At 33.3% G+C, this 20625-nt stretch overlaps 1 protein-coding gene across 3 annotated transcripts in view; it reads right to left on the bottom strand.

The window, feature by feature from the left end:
• The window catches only part of SOS1 (SOS Ras/Rac guanine nucleotide exchange factor 1), a 121893-nt gene that overhangs the window by 63583 nt on the left and 37685 nt on the right, over positions 1-20625 (bottom strand). For all 3 annotated transcript variants that reach the window (XM_081068679.1, XM_081068681.1, XM_081068680.1), the window contains exons 2-5: positions 12704-12829; positions 6159-6290; positions 4580-4744; positions 2790-2999 (exon numbers count right to left, since the gene is read on the bottom strand). In XM_081068679.1, coding sequence (XP_080924805.1) covers positions 2790-2999; positions 4580-4744; positions 6159-6290; positions 12704-12829 — 633 coding nt within the window. The remainder of the gene's footprint in view (positions 1-2789; positions 3000-4579; positions 4745-6158; positions 6291-12703; positions 12830-20625) is intronic.

Here is a 20625-nt window from a genome sequence, read left to right as displayed (position 1 = left end):
CACCTATTTTAAATGTACTTTTTGATGAGATTTTATGTAGTTACTTACTTATAACTATGAACATAATCAAGATAAATAACACTTTTATTACCATAAGAAATTTCTTTGTGTCCCCTCCCCTTTAATCACCACTACTACCCCCAGGAAACCAATGCTTTCTATCATTACAGAACTGTCTTTTCTAGAATACTAAATAGAATCATATATAATCTTTTGTGTCTAGATTTTTTTGCTCATGTTTTTGAGATGAATCCATATTGTTCTATATATAACCACTTCATTCCTTTTTATGCTAAGTATTATTCCGTTGTATGGACAGACCACAATTTGTATACCATTCACTTGTTGGATATTTGGATTGTTTCCAGTTTGGAGCGGTTACAAAGAAGGCTGCTATGAAAATTCATGAACAAGTTTTGTATGGACATGTTTTCATTTCTTCTGGGTAAAAACCTAGGAGTGAAATTGCTAGGTAGTACAGCTAGTTTCTATTTAATGTTGTAGAAACCTGCCAAACTCTTTCCTAAGTATTTACACCAAATTACGTTCTCACAAGCAAAGTGAGAATTTTATATTCCCACAAGGAGTTGCTCCACATTCTTTTCAACATTACGTATTATCAGTCTTTTTAATTGTCTTTTTAATAAGTGTATAGTAGTACCTCACTGTGGTCTTTTTGCATTTCTCTGATGACTATTGATGTTGGGCATCTTCTGATGTGCTTTTCAGTCATTGGCATATCTTCTGTTATAAAGTGTTTGAATTTTTTGCCCACTTAAAAATACCAGGTTGTTTTTAAATTAAATTGTAAAAATTCTTTATATATTTGGATGTAAGTCCTTTGTTAGACATATGTATTTCAAATTGGTTCTACCAATCTGTGGCTTACCTTTTTATTTTTCTGACAATGTCTTTTGAAGAGCAAAAGATTTTCACTTTAATAAAGTCCAATTCACTAACTTTTATGGTTCTTGATTTTTGTGTCTTAAGAAATCTTTGCCTATCATTTACTCCTTTATTTTTTAAAACAACTTTATTAAAACACAACTTACATACCATGCAATTTATCCATTTAAAGTAAACAGTTCACTGGATTTTTTTTTACTGTATAGATCTGTGCAAACTGTAATCTACTCCTTTTTTTTTTCTTTTTTCTTTTTAATGTTCATTCCTTGCCTTAACTTGAGTGCTAGTCTCAGCCTCTGTAGTAAGCATTGCTTCTCTATCACTCACCCATGGCTATGTGGCAACATTTCTGGAAATTACTAGATCAGTAATCCCTTCTCTAATTTTTAATGTTATTGGCTCCCTCCTTTGTGCTCCACAAAATACTGTTGTCATACTTCTATTATGGTAATTACCACAGTGTATTGCAATTTATTATTATTTATTAAATTTATTTGGGTGACATTGGTCAGTAAAATTATATAGGTTTCAAGTATATAATTCTATAATACATCATCTATATACTGCATTGTGTGTTCACCACCCAAAGTCAATTCTCCCCCATCACCATATATTTGACCCCCTTTATCCTCTTTTACCGCCCCTTCCCCCCTTACCCTCTGGCAACCACTAAACTGTTGTCTGTGTCTAGGAGTTTCTGTTTCTTTGTTTGTCTTGTTCCTTTGTTGTTTTCAGTTTCATATCCCACATATGAGTGAAGTCATATGGTTCTTGACTTTTTCTATCTGACTTATTTCGCTTAGCATGATAATCTCAAGATCCAGCCATGTTGTTGTAAATGGCAGTATTTCATCTTTTCTTATCATCGATTAATATTCCATTGTGTATATCTTCTTTATCCAATCATATATGGAATGGTACTTTGGTTTTTTTCTATGTCTTGGCCACCATGAATAATACTGCAATGAACACCAGGGTACATATATCTTTATGGATAAATGTTTTCAGATTTGGGGGGTAGATACCCAGAAGAGAGATTATTGGGTCATGTGGTAATTCTATTCTTAATTTTTTGAGGAACCTCCATACTGTTTTCTACAGTGGCTGTACCACTTTACATTCCCACCAACAGTGTATGAGAGCTCCTTTTTCTCCACAGCCTCTACAACACTTATTATTTTTCTTGTTGATGATAACCATTCTAACAGGTATGAAGTGATATCTCATTGTGGTTTTGATTTGCATTTCCCTAAGAGTGAGTGAAGTTGAGCATTTTTTAATAAATCTGTTGGCTATTTGTATGTCTTCTTGGGAGAAATGTCCGTTCAGGTCCTCTGCCCATTTTTTAATTGGATTTTTGTTGTTGTTGTTAAGTTGTATGAGTTCCTTATATATTTTGGATAGTAACCCCTTATCGGACGTGTTGTTTGCAAAAATCTTCTCCCATTAGGTTGGGTGCCTGCAATTTAATTTTAAGTTTACAGCTCTATCTTGAGTAGTTAAATTTGAGGGAAGAACTGTTTCTTACTCATCTTTGAATCCCCATTGCTAAGTATGGTGCTTAACGATATAGGCAGCACTGATGAAGTGCTGGTTGAATGACTCAAATGAGCTTTATTCTTTGAAGTACATGGAAGATTCTGTGAATTCATTTGCACTTATACAATTAGTCTAGCTTAGATTTTGTCTTTTAATTTCTGATGTTTAACTTATCGAAACGGTTGTAGCAACTTTATTTGTGATCACAGTTACTATGAATTAAATCTCACAATTACAAAAAAAATCGACAAATGAGTGATCATGACCCATACAAATTTAAATGTCATTGGTCATGTAAAATTAACAACACACGCAATGATATACATGTACACAATGATACTTACATTAGCTGAAAACAATTTTGAGTTGGAGACAAAGGGCTCTCTAAAAACTTTTATAATTAAATTTAGTTCCCTTATGTATTGTCGAATTTCTGCCATAAAAGCTTTTACCAAATCATAATAAGTTTGCTCTCCTGAGGTGGAAGGCTCTTCATCAGTTAAAGATAATATATTTATATCTTCTACATCTTGATGAAACATATCCATCAATACCTACATAGTCAGAGATATAAAAAACAAGTATAATAAAATATGAATCTATAGGCAAATTTGAAGTGAAGCACCCTAAGTTATTCTTTGAATACAGTTCTTAAATGACAAAAAGCAAACACGCAATTATTTCTTCTTGGATGTACTGCCACTGCCCCCTCCACAGCTTCTCTAAAATAGAATTCTACATACGGCATCACAAACTGACTCCTCCAAGTTCTCTTATCAATAGCACTATCTGTCAGTCTGTCTATTACTTCTAATTTGTTCCCAAATCCTATCTTGGATTTCTATCTTAGTTCTCTCGTTTTATACCCTTGCCATCACCACTCATTCCAGGGCCTCACTACCTCATCTCTGAATAATTCTTATAGCTTTCTAGTTGGCTTCTTTACCTACATTTATTGGAAATTGATCAAAACAAGTCCTTTTTTCCCCAAGAAGTCTACTATTATTACTCTTGCTGTACTTCATGTTTCCCCTTGTATGAACTACCTCGTCATCCCCATAACAATAAAAAAAATCTTATCTTGTATTACTTGTTGCACAAATGTAAGTATCCCTTCATCAACTCTGAAACCTTGTTATACTTCTCTTGCATCTCCTCACTTTGTGAGTACAATATGTACTCAAAAATATTTTACTTATCTGAGTCATTTAAAAGTATCAAATATTTTATATTCATTGAAAAATCATTGTTTTTAAAACCAAATAGTTATTCATTTAAAAATATGAAAACATTTGAAATTCTCATCAGATCAATGATTTCTACTCTATACAATCACATTCTAAAAGAACAAATAAACACAAAAACATAATTAAGTTGATTCAGTAATCAGAAAGAATATTTCAAGTCACGTAGAGTACAGTGAGAAAAAAATGGAATGAAATGCTTCATCAGAAAATGTTTTCTTTTCTTCCAAGTCATTTTTATAAAATAAAAATGCATTACAGTGCAATGACTGAAACTTTAGATTCAGACAGATCTGGAGGTCAAATCTAGGCTTTGAAATGTCTCATAATAATATGAACCGATTTCTTTACTTCTGTGAACTTCAGTTTTCCAATCATAAAATGTAGATAAGAGCACCATAGGGTGGTATCATAAGGACCAAATGAAATGAGTCACAGATATACTTAACTTTCAAAAATGATTGCTGTTAATACTACTAGAGTAAAACCATATAAGTAGTAGCTAAAGAATGCTTTGTATTGAAATAAAAATCTCAAGAGTTTAGTATTTTTACATTTTCAAAAATTGTTTTCAAGTAAATCCATAACCTTCTAAGTCTTCCAAACCAAATAAAATTTTAAGAAATTCACTAATAAGAGATACTACTGTTATTAACCCTACTTGTAGAAACACATAAAAGAAAAACTGTATGACACTTTTAAATACATCTGAAGACTATATATAATAATTTATTTCCGTTAAGTGGTATCTTGAGTACTTGCTATTAGATTATTGGAAATATACTCTGACACATAATATACAATTTTACTCTGTCTGAGTAGTATGTTAGCATCGAATAAGTCACAAATAAAAATTTAAGAATAAAACTTATAGAAGATCAGTATCCTACCTTATCAGCACACATTGCTACTTTAATATCTTGTTTTGTAATTTCATAATGCCGTATATTTCGTACATAATTCCCCACCAGCTTTAAAATGTCTGCAGAAATATATTCTAATACTGCTACTATATAAACAGAAACCTGGTGGTCAATTTTATAACCTAGGACCTCCTGAAAAATTAAAAGAAAAGCATGTTTAAAAATCATACACTATAAATTTGACACAGTGATTAAAAAAACATGCATACAATTTAGTTTTACTTTTACTGAGGTGTGTGATTATTTAACACCATTTGATTTTAAGTGGCTCATCTATGAATAATATACGTATTGCTACTTGGAAACGTAAGCTAAGAAAAGGTATGACAAAGTTACCTATGATCATGTAAAATATCTAAGAAGTATTATACAAATTACTAAATAGATAATCCTTAACTTAGGAAGAGCAGCCCAAATTTGGGGGTGAGGGTGGGGAATGCTCATTGTTATCTAAGTCAGAATACCTGGAATTAACTACGACAAAAGAGGTTTTTTTCCCTCTATGCAGAAAAAGAGTTAATATATTATTGGTATATGGGAATGTCTACTAGTCTTATACCTCTATCCTTATTTCCAAAGAAACCTAGGGCTTCCCAAAATCCTAGTAGCTCATTTCCAGTATCTGGAATTGTTTCTATGGCAAAAATATTCATGCTATGTCTTACTGAACAATAATGGTTATTAAAAGCATGTTAAATAGTCCTATTATTAGACTTCAAAGAGAGCATGGACTTTGTGGGGCTTACCAGCCCTGTGAACTTGGACTAAAAGTTACTTAATCACTTTCTGCCTCAGTTACCTCACCTACAAACTGCGGATGATGATAATAACTGTGCTGAGTAATAAAATTTAGAGATAATGTACGTAAGCATTAGCATTTTGCTTATGTTATAGCAGGTACAAAATTATTGATATCAAAAGTATTAAGGTTTTAATTATTATAATACCTATATTTTTAATGTGAGAGTTAATCAATAGTTTATTCATTGTATTCAATAAAATAGAAATATCATTATTAGAGTTTCTAGAAGTTATTCTTTCTATCAGTTCTAGAGAAATATGACCGACTGACTTAAATGACAAGTAGGACTGGATGGTTTAGGTTTAGGAAATTTTTGTTCAAAGATTACACATAATTCCATGGCAGTCTCACTAAGGTCCTTACGCACCTAATGATATGAAGAGTAAGATCTGAAGGAATTATAGGGACATTTAGGTCTAACCAACAAGAAAGAGGTTTTATAAATTATCTTTGAGGTTCTACTAACGTCTGAGATGAACAACATGCACAATTACAACTTTTCCTAGTTCCTTCAATTTGCTTGACTATTACTATTGGTATGAAATTACTTTAAATCATGTTGCCCAACTTACACTTCCCTATTATCATATCATCCGCTCCACAACATGAATTCCTAGAAAAATTAAAATGACAAAATTTTACCCTTCACTTGACTCTATTACCCATAAAATATACTCTTTGTGTTTGAAAATTATGGGTTTTATTTTGCTTTTAAAGGGCAAAAAGGCAGTAGTTCAGCTTTACCTTTAACAAAGGATGAATTTTTTCTACTGGGAGAGATAAAGGGTTTCTTCGTTTCCTCTTTTCAATAGCCGATTGGGCATCAGCTATTGCCCACTTATCAATTGGATGAGGGAAACTTTTTTGAACACGTTCCTTGGAAAATAGGAAAATTAACAACTAAGCAACAAATATATTAAACAGTACTCTTCGCTTATAATTTATTTTTAAAATCAAAGAATACCAAAAGCAGGCTTTTCACATGTGGTATAACTTATACTACAAATATACTTAAGAAAAGCTAACTGTCAATGTATTAGTTTTTTAACTAGGCAATTAAGAGACTAAACATTCCTTGTATTATTTAGGGGGAAATCACATTCTGAATTTCAACTTCACTGTGAAAAAGCTAATGACAAGAATGAGTAGAAGCCATTTTAAACATTACTTACATAAAAATTCAAGGAACAAAACCTAAACTCAAGAAGTAAACATCTAAATCCAATTATCATTCATTTGTCCTTACTTTCAATACAAACTCAAGTAACATTTTGCACTTGAAACTTCTAAGAATTTTTTTCCTTTATCCATCATGCAAAACTTGACTTCAAAACTATTTACAAATCATGGAAATCAAGGGATTACACTGGTAACAGCAATTTTAATAGTCATACACGGTAGCTCATTATTCGAGTCTGCATCCTCCATAGGCCATTCATTAATTTTTAACAAAATGCTTCATTTTAATTTCCAGCACTTATTCGTTAGAATTTCTACTGAAAGTAAAACACCTCACGTTAATGTAAAAGTGGAATTTCCCTACTTTAATAAACTAATTAAATTCACTTCAAACAAAAGGTACTTTTATCCTCTCAAGTTTTTAAAACAAGATACAATAATTAAAACCAGTAGAGGTCGCTATTACATAATTTTAACACACGAATTTTGAATTACTCACTATTTACCGTAGTAGTTTTTACTGTAGTAGTCAACTAGATAAAATTAAACATCACTCCTCATTATAAAACTAAATAAAAGTTGTCAGTTGCTATTAAAATGGAAAATAAAAAAAAGATTTCCATGTGATACGGGAGGCAGGAGGGCACATTTATTCCAAGACATACTAAGAACAAATTTATAAATTGAGAAAAGTTTAACCCATTCAAGTTTAATAAACTTTCTCATCATCTATGTTCAAGGCAAAATCAGCTGACAAATATAAGAAGTGATCATTTTAAGTCTAATTAATGGAATTAGAAGTATATGGAAAGAATTATTGTAGTTAAAAATGGAGTTTGCAAACTTTTTTAAATGCCTACCTGAAAAGCTATTTGCATTGATATCTTCTATTTATTTAAAAAAATGTTAGCTGGGCAATACACTAAAGTGATTTTATAATTTACTAATGGGTGACGACCTAGAGTCTAAAAACCACTGGTGTATAGTGGTGATAGAAAAGTAGAAGAGAACAGAAGCTGAACTCAATTTGACAATTCTAAATATACTGTCTTTGAAAAGAAATCATTGGGGGAATTACAGAGGCAAGCTGTAAGCAGGGGTTGAGGTGGAAGAAAAAGAAAACAGAACAGCAATCCCTTCCCATCTCAATTTTATCCATCTAATCCCAAATTTATCTATTGTTTTAAGAAAGAAGGGGAAAGTAAATCAGGAATGACAACAGAAGACAAGAAAGAAAACATAATAATGACGTACACATTTTAAACTTACTTATTAGTGTATTATTGGAATTAAATTACCACTACATACTTATGTAACACCAAGAGTCGGAATGTATGGCAAAAGATTGGTAGGGTCAAAAAAAGGTGCTTTGAATGTGGAAAGGCCAAGTGGAAAGACATACTTTATCTCCTCTAGTGGCAAACTTTATTTGTACAATTAAAAAAATTTTTTTTAAAAGAGCCCAAGGAGGAATGATTAATGAAAGATTCATGAATTAGAATTCTATTTCTCTGCTACTTTTAAGGTTAGTAATTTCATTTGTTTGAAATAAGAAACTTCACCCTAATTAACATTTAGTTAATTAGGAACATTTAGTGGCTTTGGAAAAAAATAAATGAGATACCAAAAAATGCTAGGTTTGAGATTCAGCTCTCTCTCTTATTAACAAAACCTTGTCTTTTGCTTTACATAATAAAGGGGTCTAAATAGATAATCTTGAAGATCAATTCCAATACAAATATTCTAGGACCTATGAAAATTCCTACACATGCACTTCAGTGCAAAACTCCAGACCACAGGTACTTTTAAAGTCTTATTAATAGTAACAAAAGCTTAGAATATGTGGGAGATTTTTTTTTTTCTAGAAAGGTAGAAAATATGGAGAAATGACTTGGGAAATCTAAATGTTAATGAAAAACTTATTAGACATAAGGACTCTTTAGGATGAAAAAGAAAAGAGTTTAACAAAAAATGAATGGAAAGTAAACTTAAAAAAAATTTAGGATATGATTCATGGGAAAAACAAAAAGTCTAAGAAAAAACAGTCCAAGAAAACCTGAGTTAAATGAAAAGAAAAATGTATCAGTGTCCTAAGAAATGAAAGTTGGTTAAAAACAGGGCACAACGGCCAGAAAGGGAAACAGGAAAGACATTACAAATGGAAGTCAGTCTAGTCAACTAGAAAGAAATAAAGGACAAGTACAATTATGAAAGGACAAAACGTTTTAAGAAATTACCAGGGAAATATCGCACACAAAAAATACTACTAGTTTTTGCTTCTATTATTCTAAAAGATTAAGTATAGACAATGAGGAGAGGGAGAACAAACCAGATTGGAATAATTTTTATAAACTATCTCTTAAAACTTAAATTATTTTGAAAAGAGGGCCAAATAATATATATCCCTCTTCTGCATCCCCAGAGCCTTCCTTATGCATCTGGAATACTGCCTGACTGATAAGATACTCAGATACTGGTGGCATGGATGAGTGAATATTGGCTACATCAATAAAACAAAATCCCATTCATTTGGACTATTATAGTTTACAATTTGTGATGATCTTAATACAACTTAAAACTTTTTAATTAGCAAAATTATAGAAAAGTATGTAAACCATCAGTTTTCAAGCACTTCTGAAGTATCTATTTTCCTAAAACCATAGGGCAACTAAAAATCATTTTCAGTTTTTCATTAAAACAAATTCTATAGGGGCCAAATATTAAGCAAGAATTGCCATTCTACTCTGAATTATGCTTATACTTTAAAGTAATCAAAATGTATTCTTTAGAAAGATAAAAAAAATTCATATATTCCACTAGCTCAGACTGATCTATTTTAATAGTATATTTTTATATAGCTCTCAAAATTTTTTTTTAAATTTTGATAAAAATCTTACCCCAGGATGTATTTAAAAGACTTGCTAAATTCATGGCCCTTATTATTTTAATAGAGTGTCACAAATGTGTTTTTAAAATTAAAGAAACGTATTAAAAAAATAAAGAATCCGAATGAATGAAGAAAATGGAAAATTATTTCCTGATAAAAGAATCTAAGAGAACATTATACAATTATAGTCATCTAAATATCTCTGTATCTCCATATTCTTATCTAAATACCCTTAGGGGAATGGTATAGTAAGAAGGGTATTTGACTATTGACTAGAAAAAACACAGGTTTCCATCTTTTTTAATTTTTTTATTCTGTTCCACCATTTCAAGGTTAATTGTCTAATATATAAAATAAGGAGAATAACAACTTCTACACCGGGTTGTTGTAAGGATATAAAGATGTATATAACAGTGCTTTGAAATTACAAAGCCTGTTACACAACTGATTGCTATTTCTATTACTGTCTTATATTCTCGTTCAAAAATTCATTCCCAAAAATTCATTCCCAACAACACCAAAGCACCAAAGCCAGCTCATTGGAATATCACATGGCTATATCTATTTTAAGGGCCCTGGTTAAATGCTTAAAAATAACAAGATAGGACAGAGGGTAAATTATCTTTGATATGTCAGAAATTTTCTAAGTGTTAAAAAACTATAAAATACCCTATATTATTTAGTCTTGAGTACCTACATATTGATTACATCTGTGAAAGTGGGAAGACTGAGAGACTCACTAGTAACTTTCAAGAATTCATCATCTCCTCCAACATCGGAAAATTATAAATTAGTTTCTATATTAATTAAAAGGAGGAAATTAAATAAACACAGGTATAGTACAACATACCTGTAAAGAGCTGAATTTGAGAATGCAATTGTTATCAAACTAGCAAATTCCTGGGATGTACCAACATCGGAATGATAAGCAAGACAAGATCTGTCAGTTCCATTCTAATACAGTCTAGGCAAAGGGTTGGATGTTACATTTTATAAACACTGTGGGAGAACCTAACTAGGACCCAAAAGAGCAAATAGAATTGTTAATGAGAAGAGTCAGGCAATCAGTTCTGTTCAATACCTACTCTAAAGCCCAATGTAATTAGTGTCTAAAGGAAATGATGAATAAAGATATTTGACGTTATAATTCAATGGGAAAATAGGATAAAAAATGAAATATGGTTTGAATTATTTAAGCAATCAAGTAAATTAGTATTCCATAGTACACAATCTTTTCTATATCCACAACCTCTGCTGAATGTTCCTTAATATCTCTGCTCAGCTGAAATCTGGATCTCCCCTGACAACTTCTAGAGCAGGAAGTGCCCTTGTCCCAAAACCCACATGAAGGTGGATTTAGCTTCTTTTCCACACCATAAGCTGCTTCTGGAACATCACTTTTAACTACGCATGTAAAGGCCTCTGTCATCCCATGTGACTTTATTATCTACATTAAGGACACATAAAGTCCCATGGCCTCTTAATTCAGCACCTGTCGTCCAGCCACCAACACATGGCCACACCCTATTTTGTAACCATGTTACCCCAGAAATCTTACATTCCAACAACTGTCTCTGATCCCAATCTATTCTTCTATTTCTCTCACTGAGGTATTCTAGTGCTACCAGTTCTCTGACCTTATTGGGAAATTCAAAACCCTGTTCCCTCCATGTTTTTCCAATCTGTCTGATCTCTCCTACCTGTCAGAATAGTTTAGTGGAATGTTTGCCCCAGAAAAGTCTTGGCTTCATTATTTATTAGCTGTGACCTTGGGCAACTTAACCTTTCTGGGCTTCAGTTTCCACATTTATTCATTCAACATATATTTCCTGAGTGCCTTCTCAGTGCCAGACATTGTTCTAGGTGGTGGGAATCTGGCAGTGAACAACAGTGAAAAAATTCCTGGAGTTTACATTCTAGTAAGAGAAAAAAATAGCACCATCTTCATGGGGTTATTAAAAACTTGAAATATAAAACAGAATTGTTTAGACCAGTGCATAATACTGTACCAAGCATTCACATATCAGCTATTATTACATTTCACTTTTTTTCTTATCCAATGTAGATTCTCTGATGTTCCTTTCAGCAGCTTCTCATTGGATATACCTATATATCACTTTCTCAGGGAAATGGAGCAGGGCCTGCGATAGATAGAGATACCTCCTCGCCATTCACTGTGTGCCGTAGAATTATTATTATATTCTGTGTGTTGTGTCCTGAAAAGGACTACAAAGCACTGTTTCCACACTCCTCTGCCCTACTGTCCGCCTGTTGTATAACCATGGTGAAATACCATTCAACTCAACTATCTTTTTTATGCCCACACTTGAGTACTGCAAAAGAAGCGTCACAGAAACCCAAAGATGTGTACCTCTATACGTTCGAGGTCTTTCAAGTCAAATGATCCATCATCATTGCCATAAAACAACGTTTATTTTTCCAGCTCTATCTCCCATTTTCTACAGTCAGTACTTCAAAACTTCTTTCTTCTCCTCTCAAAGTTTTGACTCCTTCAGAACTCAATTTAAATGCTTGTTACTGAGAGGCTAATCCTGAGGCCCAAAGCCCATATTATTAATTTGCTCCTTTTAAACTTTCCCACATCTCCTTTACTCATAGTACATCACATTATTTTACTGCTCATACTCCTATCTGTTTCTCCACTAACCTATAACCCCTAAAAAGACAGGGGCCATGTCATCTCTGTAAAACATTATAGAACTTCCTTCCTAGATTTTTAGGTATTTTCCTTTCTTCCAATTTGTGGAAAGGGGTCCACCTATTATCTAAAATACATGTAACAACTGAAGATCAAAAAATTAACTGAAATTTTTTTGAAAGAATAGGTGGCTTTACAAACAAAAGAAACGTTTGGACACAATCCACTCTTAAAAGTATAAGAAAAAAATATACATATACATATATATACACATACAGTATATATATATATATATGTATATATATAATTCTAGCATTAACAAGTATTTAGAGGCCAACAAAAGTTCAGTTTTGATTAAAAGCAAAACATGGAATAATTCGACAGCTAAAACATAAATATGCTATCATATACCCAATAAAAAGTTAAAATAAATCTAGTCTTCATTTTTTTAAACATCATATATCTATTTTGTGAAACTGAAGAGCAAACTCCTCTTTCATTGAAATTATAATAAACACACAGATTAGATATATATAAAGTAAATACAAGGCAAATTTATCATACCTCTACATCTGAAACACTTCGGGGCTGAGCTTGGCATAGCATATTTAATAACTGCAAAATTAATTCTTCTACATACTGAAGAGCATCATCACTAGACTCAAGAGTAGGATGCACTTGCCCCTGGACCTATAAACAAAAAGCAAGGTAATTAAAATGTAGGTTGTTTCATTTAATTAAACAAACGAAAGGATTTTTTTTTAATGTGGGTTTGTACTCAAGAACATGGTCTGGCTTACAAATACAGATTTGAATGTTACGTCCCAGAAGTCAGGAGTTCCCATCTTTCCCCAGCAACATGCACCATACATGCTCATTAACATGCTCCTGGAGAGTCAGATACCTAACTGCATACTTTCAATATTGTTTTTCTTAAACCATGGTTACCCCGAGGTGGGGGATTACAGAGAGGAAGGGAGAAGCTGCGCTAGGGATAAAACATGCAGTTTACATGGTTTTCGCCAAGAACCTGTGGTAGTTAGAACATTTACTCAACACACGGGTTGGGTAAACCTGAACTCCTATGGATCTCTGTCCCTGGTTTAACTCTGCCTTTCCCATAAATGATAAAATCCAAGAGGGATATGTCTTATCTTATTCACCAATGTAACTCTAGCATCTAGCACTGCGCAGGGCACATAATACAAGATTGATAAATGTTTGTTGAACACAAAGTCACCATATATCAAAGGACACAAAATGGGCACTTTCGACAATCTGTGACTATCTGTGCTTTAGGAATTTAAGTTGGTGGTCACTCGTTTATAAACGCCTACTAACCTTTACCTACATTTTCTTGACTATTTCTTTGGAGGCACCTCATGCCTCTGACCTCTGTAAAACTTACATTTTAATAACCAGCATGATATACTTTACTTGTATCTCTATGGGTCAAAATTGTTCCCTCCTTTTAAAAAGTGGCAGAAAAACAGTTCCAGGAGACAAACAGTACACATTTCAAAATATGCACCACTCTCTAAAGGGCAGTAGGGCACTAATGGGATGAAAGTGCACACTGGCCAAGGGCACTTAAGTACATAGATATGTATATATACCAAGTGTGCCAAAAAATATATATACAGATGACTTGTATTCATCTTTTGCTATCGGTATATATTGAGTATTCCAATCTTAATACAGCTCTTTCCTTTCTTAAAATGTGTATACATTTTTTTGGCTCTCTCTATATGTACATATGCACCTCATAATACTTTCTAAAGAAATGTATTTTAGATGCAAATAACATGACAATTCAAAACTCTGTGTGTGGGGGGGAGGTACTACATTAAGTATGATGTTTAAAACAATTTAAGATTATTTCACAGGTGAAGACACTGAGCCCCAAAATTCTTCAATTATTTGCACAACCACTTTTGATCATTTTCAGTATAGCTATTACCAGCCTGATTCTGACTGATCTGTTTACAAATCTCTCAACCCTATTAGATTACTGAATGGTTATGCAGTTAAAATCATGGATAGAATTTGGACTAGAACCCAGGATTCGTGTTTCTCAGTTCAGTGCTTTCCATTACCATGGCCATCGCACTCTGACTAAAGTGCATAAGTAATGAACTTTGTAAACTTATTCTTCTTCAACACTTAATATGATTAAACACCGTTTTTCTTTTAACTGGAACTTGGCAAAAGTTTTATTTTTATACATTGAATTGCATGCCTCCATTGGCTTAAATTATTTTCTCAGATACCATTTACCTTCATGGCTGAGTTACTTTCATCTAGCAGTAAATCATAACACCATAGTGGGCTTTTTTTTTAAGGCTTTTAAAACTTATTAATATCAGTTACAAAATCCATTCTACTTCTCTTATTGCTTCTTTTCCATTTCCTTTTAAAGTTCATTATCTTCCTCCAGGCCTCAAATATGGATACTATACTCATCTGTCTGCTGTTCTTTCCCCAAGTAATCTCATTTACTTGCAAATTCTGAAGTATCCCCTGTGTGGATGATTCCAAATCCATATCTATCTAGTCCTGACTTCTCTCCTGAGTTTTAGACCCACACTTCAAATTACTTGCTCGGTAGCTCCACCTATCCTACCAAACCTCAAATATAACATGGGGGGGGGGGTTTGGTGGGGGAAGAACTTATCATAAAAGTTGAACAAGAAAAACTGTATCTCACACATAGAGCTGTATTTCACAAATGTGATATTTATTATATATGATATTATATATATATGAAAAACACAGTATACACAGCCCCTGGTTTCAGTAAGAAGTGGTCCTAGACAATGTAGCTCTACTTGGGGGCTACATTCCTGTCCAAAGCTCTAGCATCACAAACTATAGCTACAGATTTATAAAACCATGTAATAGAATTAAAAGGGGCTTTAGAACTCATTTAACTCCCTCCCTCTATTTAGCAAATGAGAAAAAGGAGACACCCACCACCCTGTAACTGTGGCTAACTGTAAAAGTGATGCTGTAAGTACTGAACCTGAGCCTCCTGGCATCTAGGCCAGAGCTCTTTCTACTAAACCTCTGACTTTCAAACATGGAGGAGTCTGAGTGTCCTAGTAGCCCCGTCAACATAAGGAGTGGAATGCCCATGAACTGTACCTATTTATATAGTAGATTTCTATATAAGACTTAGCTTAAAATATGCTGCCATACTTAAACACTGGCATGTCATAAATGCAAACACACCACTATTAATCTTCATAATTTGAAAAAGTAAAATCATAAAGGATCGTGGATTACACAAAGGATCCCTAATATATTATACAAAATTATAACTGTACCAAATATCCAACATAAGGCTAAAACGCTAGAGATAAATATTAAAATGAAAATATTTCATCAACAATAATTCTAATTAAGTTTTTAAAATATTAAAGTCCTTTAAGGAAGTGGTTCAGGTACCGTAAAACACATTTTAAAAAGTGTTCAGGAAATTGTAAATTGATCAGACAATTTTTAAAAAACAATGTTCTTTGTTATTCAAAGAAACCCATGGAAACAACACAATTCTTCATTAATTAAGGCTCCATCTCCAGCTACTCTTCAATTTACACTTTATGTTGAAGCAATTCAGACTGTTTGTAGTTTGTTGAAATGTGACAGGCAGTTTTCACTCACACTGTTGTTCTCCAGGCTTATCAATTATTCTCTTACCCTGTCATCTACCTATTTGCCTTTCAAAGCCCAGATCTCTCCTTATTTGTGAAGACATCCTTGTTTCCGTCTCTTTCCAAGGCAGAATTAATCTCATTCATTTAACTGACTTATTGAATCTATTAAATACCAGACCCTCTGTCAGGTGCTAGATATACAAGGACACCTCATTTTATTGTGCTTCACTTTACTGAGCTTTGCAGATAGTGCATTTTTTACAAATCGAAGGATTGTGGCCACTGCATTGAGCACATGTGTCAGTGCCATTTCCAACAGCATTTGCTCACTTCATATCTGTCACATTTTGGTAATTCTTGCACTACATCAAACTTTTTCATTATTATGTTTGTTATTGTGATCTGTGATCAGTGATTATCTATGTTAGCATTATAATTGTTTGGCGGCACCACAAACCATGCCCATATAAAACAGTAAACTTAATTGATAAATGTGTTCTGACTGCTACACCGACTGGTCGTTTCCCATCTCTCTCCCTCTCCTCATGCCTCCTTATTCTTTTAGACACATCAATGTTGAAGTGTAGTCCAATAATAAGTGTTCAAGTGAAAGGGAGAGTTGCATGTGTCTCACTTTAAATCAAAAGCTAGAAATGATTAAGCTTAGTGAAGAAGGTAGGTAGAAAACTGATAGGGTTAAAAATTAGGCCTCTTGAGCCAATTAGCCAAGTTGTGAATGCAAAGGAAAAGTTCTTGAAGGAAATAAAAAGTGCTAACCCAGTGAATACACAAACGAGAAGAAAGCAAAACAGATTTATTGCTGACATGGAGACATAGTGGTCTGGATAGAAAATCAAACCAGACATAACACTCCCTTAAGCCAAAGCCTAATCAAGAGCAAGGTCCTAACTCCCTTCAATTTTATGAAGGCTGAGAGAGGTGAGGAAGTTGCAGAAGCAAAGTTTGAAGCTACCAGAGGTTGGTTCAGGAGATTTAAGGAAAGAAGCCATCTCCATAATTGGAAAGAACAAGGTGAAGCAGCAAATGCTACTGCAGAAGCTGCAATAAGTTATCCAGAAGAAAAATAATGAAAGCAGCTATACTCAACAACAGATTTTTAGTGTAGATGAAAAAGTCTTATATTGGAAGAAGATGCCAACTAGGACTTTCATAACTAGAGAGGAAAAGTCAATGCCTGGCTTCAAGGCTTCAGAGGACAGGCTGACTCTCCTGTTAGAGGCTAATGTAGCTGGTGACTTTAAGTTGAAGCCAATGATCATTTACCATTCCGAAAATCCAAGGGCCTTTAATAATTCTGCTAAATCTACTCTGCCTATAAATAGAACAACAAAGCCTGGATGATAGCACATCTATTTACAACATGGTTTACTGAACCTTTAAAACCCACTGTTGAGAACTAGTGCTCAGAAAAAAAAGATTCCTTTCAAAACATTAATGCGCATTGACAATGCACCTGGTCACCCAAGAGCTCTGATGGAGATGTACAACGAGATTAATGTTGTTTTCATGTCTGCCAACACAACATCCATTCTGTAGCCCAGGGATGAAGGAGTAATTTCAACTTTTAAGTCTTATTATTGAAGAAATACATTTCATTAGGCTATAGCTGTCATAGGTAGAGATCCCTTTGATAGATCTCAGCAAAGTAAATTGAAAACCTTCTGGAAAGGATTCACCATTTTGAAGCCATTCCCAACATTTATGATTCATGAGAAGAGGTCAAAATATCAGCATTAACAGGACTTTGGAAGAAGCTGATTCCAACCCTCATGGATGACTATGAGAGATTAAATACTTCAATGGAGGAAATAACTGCAGATGTGGTGGAAATAGCAAGAGGACTAGAATTAGAAGTGGAACCTGAAGATGTGACTGAATTGCCGAAATCTCATGATAAATTTTTAATGGATAAGGAGTTTCTTCTTATGGATGAGCAAAGAAAGTGGTTTCTCAAGATGGAATCTCCTCCTGGTGAAGATGCTGTGAAGACTGTTGAAATGACAACAAAGAATTTAGAATGTTACATAAACTTAGTAAATACAGCAGTGGCAGGGTATGGGAGGGTTCACACCAATTTTGAAAGAAGTTCTACTGTGGGTAAAATGCTATCAAATAGCATCACATGCTACAGAGAAATTGTTCATGAAAGAGTTAATCAATGCAGCAAACTATATTGTCTTATTTTAAGAAATTGCCACAGCTACTACAACCTTCAGCAACTTACCACCCTGATCAGTCAGCAGCCATCGACACAGAGGCAAGACCCATCACCAGCAAAACAATTACGACTCACTGAAGGCTCAGATGATAGAAGGTAGCATTTTTTAAGCAATAAAATATTTTTATTAAGGTATATACACTGTTGTTTTAGTCATAATGGTATTGCACAGCTAGCAGACTATAATACAGTGTAAATATAACTTTTATATGCACTGGGAAACCAAAAAATTTGACTTGGTTTATCGCAATATTCATTGTATTGTGGTGGAACCAAATCCACCATATTTCTGAGGTATGTCTGTAATGAGATGAATCAACAATAGTCCCTGCTCATATGGGTCTTATACTCTGCTCTGAGCTAATCCTTGTACTAGGTACCACACTTTTGTTACAGGGTTTGTCATACTGAATTATAATTGCGTGTTCCCTTGTCTATTTCCTCTATTTGGACAGTGATGCTACAATTGGGCAGGACTTTGTTATCTATTTATAGAATCATTTTTCTCTTTGCTTTTCACTCCAAACCTATGACATTCAGGGAATACTCAAAGTCTGTGTACTTTAGGGGTTAGAGGAATAAAATCTTTCTTTCTTGGAATTAAGATTGAAAAGGGGTGGTGGGTAAGGCTAGAGTCTGGTTGATTTCAGGAGTATAAACCCTTAAAGCAGAAACCATTCAACATGGTTTAGTTAGAACTAAAAAAGATGTTTATTACATAGAATCAAATGAACTGTATATAATCACAGTGGTGAAATGCTACGGTTTAAGATAAAAACAACACTTAATAGTGTTTATAATTCAGGCACATACAATTCAAATGTTAGGTGTGACACATTTCATGACACATAATTTCAGAAATTCAAAGTTTTGTTCATTGATGGTTACTAATAGCCAAATAAAACCTATTAGGTGTAAAATGCATGATGTCAACTGTTCTTCTAAGTTTCTGGACATTAACCTTCATCATATCTTAAATCTGTCAAATAATGATCATAAGGTTCATTCATACAAGAAACTAATAATTTATTGTTCTTCCTTAAAAACAACACTTCAAAATCTCTGATTGAAAAACATGGGCAATGGTAAATGTTTAAGATAAGCAGAGAGCACCAATTCCTGAAATACACAGGAAGATACTGTTCTTTATTCTTTCAAGAAAGATACTGTTAAGAGAATTATTTAATAAGCAGACAGAAGTATTACATTTCCTATAAGTTAAAATAAAAAACACTTATCTTCCATGAGATAGTATTACAGCTAAAGTGTCCATTCCATCTAAATGATACTCAAAGATATTTAATAGATCAAATGATCCAAATTATTCAAGACTATACTGAATTGGTTATCCTGACAAATCTTATGACAGCCTTTGAAGCCATCAACAGTGGATATTCACTGAGTGTGAGTGTGTGTGTGTGTGTGTGTGTGTGTGTGTAATTAAAATAAACACTTAGAATTGGGTTTAAACTAGATGTGAGTTTTCCCTTATACACAGTTTTCAAAAACGTATTTTATACTTACATTTATTGACAGAGAAAAACTCACATGCTTCTTGAAATACAATTACTTTACGTAATTAGGTAAATAAATGCAAAAATTTCACTAAAAAATGAATGATAGCCATGAATAAGAATTTCATATGACAGTATTCTTTTAAAGTATAATCATCATATTCAACTAAAGATGCCACCCATTGAATTTTAAACCTTTCTAAAGTACTGCATGCTTCTATGCTGACAGTTCATTTTGTCTCCAGTAATTTCGAACAAATTCAGAAGCAACTTTGTTGGCTATTATTGCCAGATTTTGTGGACTCTGAAAAAGCAAAGGGATTAGGTCTAAATCAATTCCTAGTTGTTTGATACATGAGGCCTCTAACTATGTTCAGGGAACCCCTTGGGTAAACTGTCAGAAAACAGTATTGTGAATTCTGATGAATCTTTAATAGCTTTTTCTAACCAATGGCTCTCTGAAGGATTAGAAAGGCTTCTAAATTGCATTTTGTCATATCTCAAGCCCAGATCTGCTACTTTTATTTATAACAGGAGAATCTGAAATAAAATTGGTATTCTCAAAACCTTTACAATAGCAAATAATAAAGATTTGGATTGTTAAATCTCTTTCTCAGTGTTATGATTGTTTAGTCAATATTTGATGTTTTAGATGCTTATTTCGCCTCATTCGGAGGTTTATTTAAAAATCAAAGCAGACATCCTTTGTAAAAATATTTTTAAAGACAAAAATGAAACAAATTAAAGAACTTTTTTCCATAAATAAAATGGACTAAAATATTTTCTCATTTCTTGGCGCCTGTTCATTAGCCTTTAGGTCCATGTATATAACAATCTTATTTTTTTCCTTGAACTCCTCTTATTTGCTGGGGACACAAAAATGAATGAGGACATACCACCTGCCTTCAAAGATTTCAGCGCACAGATGAGCTAGACATATAAACAACTGACTTCACACAGTGTGATGAGACCAATATGGAGTTACTGTATTTTGCTGCGTATAATGCACTCCCGTGCATAACACACACCCATGTTTTTGGCCCCAATTTTCAGGGAAAAAAATCTTTTGCTTTAATG

This window comes from Rhinolophus hipposideros, assembly GCF_964194185.1.
Source record: "Rhinolophus hipposideros genome assembly, chromosome: 12".
NCBI lineage: Eukaryota > Metazoa > Chordata > Mammalia > Chiroptera > Rhinolophidae > Rhinolophus > Rhinolophus hipposideros.
Note: the sequence above shows the minus strand (reverse complement) of the source record. Positions and strands in the feature narration are given on the sequence as shown.